This window comes from Mus caroli, unplaced genomic scaffold (assembly GCF_978045245.1).
Source record: "Mus caroli unplaced genomic scaffold, Mus_caroli_1 scaffold_11, whole genome shotgun sequence".
Lineage (NCBI taxonomy): Eukaryota > Metazoa > Chordata > Mammalia > Rodentia > Muridae > Mus > Mus caroli.
This window is the reverse complement of record NW_028227266.1, coordinates 105,468,239-105,475,007: the sequence shown is the minus strand read 5'-3', so window position 1 is coordinate 105,475,007 and position 6,769 is coordinate 105,468,239. Positions and strand designations below refer to the sequence as shown.

At 50.0% G+C, this 6,769-nt stretch overlaps 1 protein-coding gene across 2 annotated transcripts; it reads right to left on the bottom strand.

The window, feature by feature from the left end:
- Window positions 1-4,770: 4,770 nt before the first annotated feature.
- LOC110302528 (IQ domain-containing protein F6-like) lies at window positions 4,771-5,884 on the bottom strand. Of its 2 annotated transcripts, none has more exons than XM_021173314.3 (2): window positions 5,753-5,884; window positions 4,771-5,191 (listed from the first exon to the last, which is right to left on the bottom strand). In XM_021173314.3, exon 2 carries the CDS (start codon window positions 5,148-5,150, stop codon window positions 4,827-4,829), a length of 324 nt encoding a protein of 107 aa, XP_021028973.1. In that variant the 5' UTR covers window positions 5,151-5,191; window positions 5,753-5,884; the 3' UTR covers window positions 4,771-4,826. The 2 variants fall into 2 exon arrangements, with proteins under 2 accessions (XP_021028973.1, XP_021028972.1); XM_021173313.2 differs by having other exon boundaries at window positions 4,771-5,195; window positions 5,753-5,857.
- Between the last annotated feature and the right edge of the window lie 885 nt (window positions 5,885-6,769).

Below are 6,769 nucleotides of genomic sequence, written 5' to 3'. Positions count from 1 at the left end.
CTGCGGGGATGTGTCACAGCACAATCTAGCCTGTTTAGCCATGCCAGGGTTCAGTCACAGTGTTAATGACAGTCCTCAGGGCTGGGAGGGTCGTGTGACAGCTCTAGCCAATGAATGCTAAGAGGAGGTTGCTGGGCATGTAAGTGTGTGCCTTTTAAATTAAGACCTTTCAAGGAATCAACTTCGGTTACAAGGGGTTTCTCTTTTCACCCTCTTTTTTGGAAATATAACACAGGAGCTGGAACTACAGGAGTCACCTTGACAGCAAGAGGACTTGGTGAGGAACCACAGGGGCGCAAGGGTGGAATGGGACCCTGCAGATATGGCAGCTACACTTTGGACTTCCCGTGGCTGAGTTTCATTCTGGGAGGAGGAAAACAAGGTCCTGTTTCAATTCAGGTCAAGGATTTGGGGGTTTCTGTTCCCAGCTGCTCGCCCTAAGTTTTTATTGTGTGAGTGCTCATTCCCTGGCCTCAACAACAGTCAATGCATGGCTGATTGTCTAGCCCACATACCTGGTATTGGTCGCTTTCCTTGTTCTGCGACAGAATGCCTGACTAAAGCAACTTAAGGGGGAAGTATTTATTTTGATTCTCAGTCTGAGAGGATCCAGTCATCGTGGTGGGAAGTGCACCGTAGCGGGAGCCATGTGTCTGGTCATGGCACATCCATGGTCAGGAAGCAGAGGGACACCAGCCTTTTTTATCGGGTCCATGACCTCAGCTCCTGGGATGGTGCTACCCACATTCAGTGTGGAGTTTTTCTCTTCAGTAAAACCTCTCTGGAAATACCAGCACAAACACATCCACAGATGTGTCTCCTAGGTGGTTCTAAATCCAATGGTTGACAACATTGTTTCTCTAACTATGCAGTTGGTCCTGTGTGCTATTCCCAGACCACTCTCAACAGATGAAACTCCTGGTGCCTCTCACCTAACCCCATTCTCTCTCCCTCTCCCTCTCTCCCTCTCTCCCTCTCCCCTTTTCCCCCTCCTCCCTCTCCCTCCCCCTCCCCCTCTCCCTCCTCCCTTCCCCTCCCCCTCCTCCCTCCCTCTCCAAAAAAGATTAATTTACTCACCCATTTTTAATGAGTATCCTATCTGCAATTCACCTAAATGCCAGAAGAGGGCATCAGACTCCACCATAGATGGTTGTGAACCACCATGTGGTTGCTGGGAATTGAACTCAGGACCTCTGGAAGAGCAGTCAGTGCTCTTAACCGCTGAGCCATCTCTCCAGCCCAAGGCAGGCCTCTTTTAACCATACATCTTTTTGGCATTTCTTTTCTCCAGTGTCTTGGGAGTCCAGGAATCTTGGCTCTTATGTAGTCCCATAAGGGAGGAGGGGTCTAGATTTACGGGAGCAGCTCCTACCCCCACCACCTGGGCACTGTGCAACCTCTGAGCCACACAGTCCCCAGATTACACACTCAGATTTCCTGCTGGGGTGATGTAAGGGCAATGGAGCGAGTGGGAGCTGCAGTAACTGACCTTCCTCTTGTTCTGTCTCATGGATGGGATTTTTGTTTCTCCCCACTTGACCAGAACATTTTTTCCCTGTTCTTCTCTTCCCTTCTATCTCCTGCCATTCTCTGTACCCCAACAATGATAATAACTTCTTTTAGGTCAGAAGTCCCAGTTTTCCCAACATATTTACTAGTGGTGTCCCTTTCACTGGAAGTCACAATCTCTTTAATGTCAGATTCTATGCTAAATCCTTAATTGTCACATGAATTGTCACAGTCACAGTTTTGGCAGTGACCAGAAACCTTCTCCCCTTTGAATACACTCCAGCTCCTCTATGCAACAGACATTTGCTTCTATATTTTCCATCAAACTCAATATTTAGAGGCAAAGCTGATCAAAGACTTTGCTTAAGGTCTTGCCGTATAACCTAGAACCTACTTTGTAGGCTTTGAACTTTTGAGCATCCTTCCTTCAGTTCCTGAATTCTGGGATTACAGGCGCTTGCTACCATGCCCAGCTTTTGTGATACTAGGGACCAAACCCAGGACTTTGTGCATGCTAGCACACACACTCCCAGCTGAGCTACAGCCCCATGCCTGGTCAAAAGACTCCTTTCTAGATACCAGGCCCATCCATCATGATGGGGTGTGGAAGGATTGTGTTCCACCCAGTCAATGTGTCTGGAATGTTATGGCAGTGGTTGTGGCCACCTCATCTTGGACTGTATGTGTGACACAGAGAAGCAGGCATTAAGACAAAGATGGTGACCTTGGAACTGTGGGATCAGAACTAAGTTTGGTGACATATCAAGCCAGGAACTTGAGCGTACAGGGTCAGACTCTGGGGACTGAGACTAGATGCCATCTAGAGAGCCATTGCATGATGGGGCTTTCAATGTACAGGACACTTGCTTAAGAATCCTATGGTCTGAGCCAGTCTTGAGGGTTAATATAATTAATTCCTCTTATTAATAGGAGGGCAATCTGGGGCACATGTCTCTTGGGAATGTCACCAGGAGAAGGAGCAAGAGTGAAGGCCCAGGTCCTCCCGGAGCACACTTGGGCTGACCCCTTGTCCTGAAGCCACAAGCATGTCCCTTCCCCCACACAGTGTTCCAGCACTTATATTCTCAAGAGGGATTTTTTTTTTTTTTATGCAGCTTGGTTCTCATCAATGGTGAGAAGCAGCAGGAGTTTGGATGGCCTGCCTTTAAAAGTTTGCCCATTAACCTCACCTCTACTGAGGAAAGGGGGCTTATGTCGACGGCTCATACTGGCCTCAGATCTCAGCCTCGCTCCTTACTCATTGCTCTACCTGTTCAGTTCCTCTGCCTTGGGGCTCTCCAACACACCCCTATAGATCCAGACCATTCCTGGTTTCTCAAGACCCCTGACTACTGGCAAGGACACTGAACACACCTAGTCAAGACCTTGGATCTTCATTCTTCTGGGTCTAGCCTTTGGGTCTCTGTTGTTCGCACTAGTATGATTTCATCTTCCTGCTACATACCTGGTAAGACAAGAGACCTTGTCTGCTTCCCCCTCTTCAAAGCTCATCTTACCCACTCACCACCCAGGGACCAGGAAAGGCTGTGTCCTTCTGATGCCAAGTGGTTTCAACCCAAAGTGGAGCTCCCTCCTGAGCCTCCCTTCCCTTTGCACTCTCGGGTCATTGGAGAGCTCAAAGCCTTGATGACCCTGAGCCTGCTTGAAACTCTTTATGACCATCCCCAAGTCAGATTACACAGGCTCCGTAAAAAGCATTTAACGCATCCATTCCCAGAAGTGGACACACACTGGCCTCTCATCAGCGTACTCAAAAGAGAATCTCTGACTGCATGGAATTTCTTAATGTCTTAGGAGAGGAGGATTAGTCCTCAACCCTTGCCAGCCCAGGTCTTAACAGCAACAACAAGGCCAGATTGGAAGAACTTCCCTCATGGTCAGCTTCACACCTTACCCATCTCACCTCACTCATGGCTCTGAAAAGTGGGAGGAGAGCTGTATCTGGAGTTTGCAGAGGGGTCCCTTGGAAGAACAACATCCACTCAGAAAGTCCGATGCCCAGATCCATCCCTGCCATCTGCAGCTAGTGGGGGTGATGGGAACAAACTGAACTCTGAGACCTTTCTTCTGCCCCTGCAATGCTGGAAGCTATCACATGTACATGTACACATACAAGAATAAACATGCAAGCACACACATATGCACACACACACATACAAGAACAAACACGCAAGCACACACACACCTGCACACATACAAGAACACACACAAACATGCACACCCACACCCACACGCACACATACAAGAACACACATGTAAACAACCTTCTCCAGCAACAATGGTATGAAGACCCCCGCCTCTTGCACACCACTAGCTGTCCCTCCTACTTCCCATGAAGGGCCAACCACCCACAGATCCTAGGGAAAGGTAGATCTCAAGTTTTTATGTTGGAAATTTAGACTCCTGAGGGATCTGGGTGAAAGGTACCTCAAGCTTAAAAATAAAGCAGAAATGAGAGATGAGAGATGAGCCAAGACTGTAAGAGGCCCAGCAAAGCCAGGGGTCTGCAGCAGCCGCTGAGGCTGGCCCAGCAGAGGGTGGCAGTCTGAGGAGGGAGCAGCATAGCTTCTGAGAACAGTAGGATCTGAAGGCCATGGCCTCCAGTCACACCCTGCTTGTGTATCCACCCCAGCTGCCCCTCTGCACTCCCAAGCCATGCCTGCTTCTCCCTGGGAGTGTCCAGCAGAGGGAGGGAAGCCTTGATGCTCAGCCTCAGGGGGCAGAGGCAGCAGGCACAGCTGGCTGCCTCTCCACTCAGCTCTGGCCTTCCCCAGGGGCTGGCTCTGGAAGACAGCCTCCCCCACAAGTCCACAGGGACACGTGTGTGTCCTGCTGTTGCCCTGCTGAGGTGTGCTGTCCTGCTGGCCCCCTGCCAAGCCCCGTGCTGGCCCCCAGGGCCCTGCGGTTCATGCTGTGGAATCCCTGTTTTCCCAGTTGGCCCAGCTGCAGCCAGATCCTCTGGAGCTGGATGCTGAATGGAGATGTTTAGGTACGAGCTGCAGAAGCCTAAGGCTTATTTCCATGGTGCCCCCCCACCCACCCCGGTCCAGCTGCTAGAGGCGTGAAGACAGGGCCTGAACCCTGCAGTCCCTTTGGCGCAAGATTGGCTAAGTATGTCATTAGGAACAGTGGCCTAGGGTGGGTCTCAGGGGACAAGGACACTATACCACACCAGGGAATCTTTCTGAAGTTAGGGGCTGGATTCTCTCTGGGTCCAATATCCACAGGGTGAGTCTGTGATCAGTTAGTCTCTTTATTGGGAAGGAGATCCAGCCTCCCCTGGCTTTGCCAGCACCCTAGGTCACAAGGATTTCGATGTCAAGCTCCAGCCGGCTGGCTTTGACCTCATAGCGGCTGTGGATCATACCTTGGCTTTGGCTAGCATGCCAGCGCCAGTGAGTCTGGATAATGCAGGCTGCTTGTCGTGCCTGGAGGAATCGTCTGCGGGCCTGCCACATGCGGACATATGCCTGCACCTTCACCACTGCCCATTCCTGGCAGGTGTAGAGTTTTAGTGCCAAGCGCCGTTTTTGCTCCACTATCTTGGTTTGCACTGACCTCCACCAGCACTGGATGGCCCACGCTCCAAGTGCTGCATCCAGTAGTGCTCGGCGGACCATGTTGCCACGCCACCATGACTGTATCTTTATGGCTGTCTTCTCTAACTGATGGAGAGGGGGTGGAGGGAAAATGTGAAGATGTTCAATGGGGCTCTGTGCCATTCCCATCCCCACTTCTGTCCTTGGGAAGGAAGGAGGTCTGTCCTGGGCTGTCCTGACCTCTTGTCTCTAGATCTCCTTTCTTCCTATTTCCAGCCCCCACTGTACTGGCTGGTTTTATGTGTTAGATTGAAACAAGCAAGAGTCATCAAAGAGGAAATGGCTCCATGAAATCCAGCTTTAATGCATTTTCTCAATTAGTGATCAATCAGGGAGGGCCCAGCCTATTGTGTGTAGTCCTATTCCTGGCCTGGTAGTCCTGAGTTCTATAAGAAAGCGGGCTGAGCAAGCCATGAGGAGCAAGCCAGTAAGCAGCATCCCTCTATGGCCTCTGCATCAGCTCCTGCCTCCAGGTTCCTGCCCTGCTTGACCTCTTGTCCTGACTTCCTCCAATGATGGCCTATAATCTGTAAGTATAAATTGAATAAACCCTTTCTTCCCCAACTTGCTTTTTGGTCATGGTATTTTGTCACAGAAATAGAATCCCTAAGATGCCTACTCACCTTCACACTCTGCTCATTATCCACTGGGCAGGTCTCTTTTGAAAGGTCTGTATTCACAGTTTTTATGTCCATGGCCTTGGTCTTTAGAGTCCACTCATCCGTCATTTAGGCTACCCTAGCTTTAGCCCCGCCCTCAACTATTAGTCACATGCCCATCACTGGACTCCACCCATCTTCCCAGGAGCCTTCTCATGAGGCCCTGTCTGCCTGCATTTTAACCATAGCCTTGCCTCCTTCTGGATTGGTCAAGCTCTGTATTCATGTACTCCCATCCTTGGGGCGTGCAGTCTTCTGTGGCCTCTGGTTGCTTCTCAGACTCATCTCCACCTCCTGGCTGCAGTGGAGAGCTGTGAAACTTTCGGGTAAGATGATCTTAGGTTAAGACTGCTCAGAGCCATTGTGGGTTTGGGAAAACCTTCAATGCCAAGGTTCCAGGAAACGTCCCAGGCAACATGAAGCAATAGAAATGTATATTTTTGTCCAAATTTCTTAGCTTGGATTAGAGAGGGTCTCCTGTCTCATCTTTCTGAGGCTCCTCTGCCGTGCCTCCTGATGTTGTATGGAAAGACAGCGTCTTGGGTAGCTGAGGTGGGGTGTGGCTGGTTTAGATTAACAAGCAGAGCTTTGTATGAGTCCAGTCCCAGGTGCCCGTGAGAGCAGGGACTTCTGCTCCTGTCCCTCTGAAGCCTCTGTGTTCATTCACCCCGTGTCACAGCATGAAGACGCAAAGACAGAGGTACTGCTGCTGTGACATCAATGTGTCCCATAGAACCTGGCACTAAAAGTAAGGGGACTGAAAAGAAACAGTACAGATTAGAGAAAATCCTTCCTGATGCCAGGCATATGAATGTGTATATATATGTATATATATATATATATATGTGTGTGTGTGTGTGTGTGTGTGTGTGTATGTACAATGTATACACACAGACACACATATATATATTGGTTTTTCAAGACAGGGTTTCTCTGTGTAGCCCTGGCTGGCTGTCCTGGGACTCACTCTGTAGACCAGGC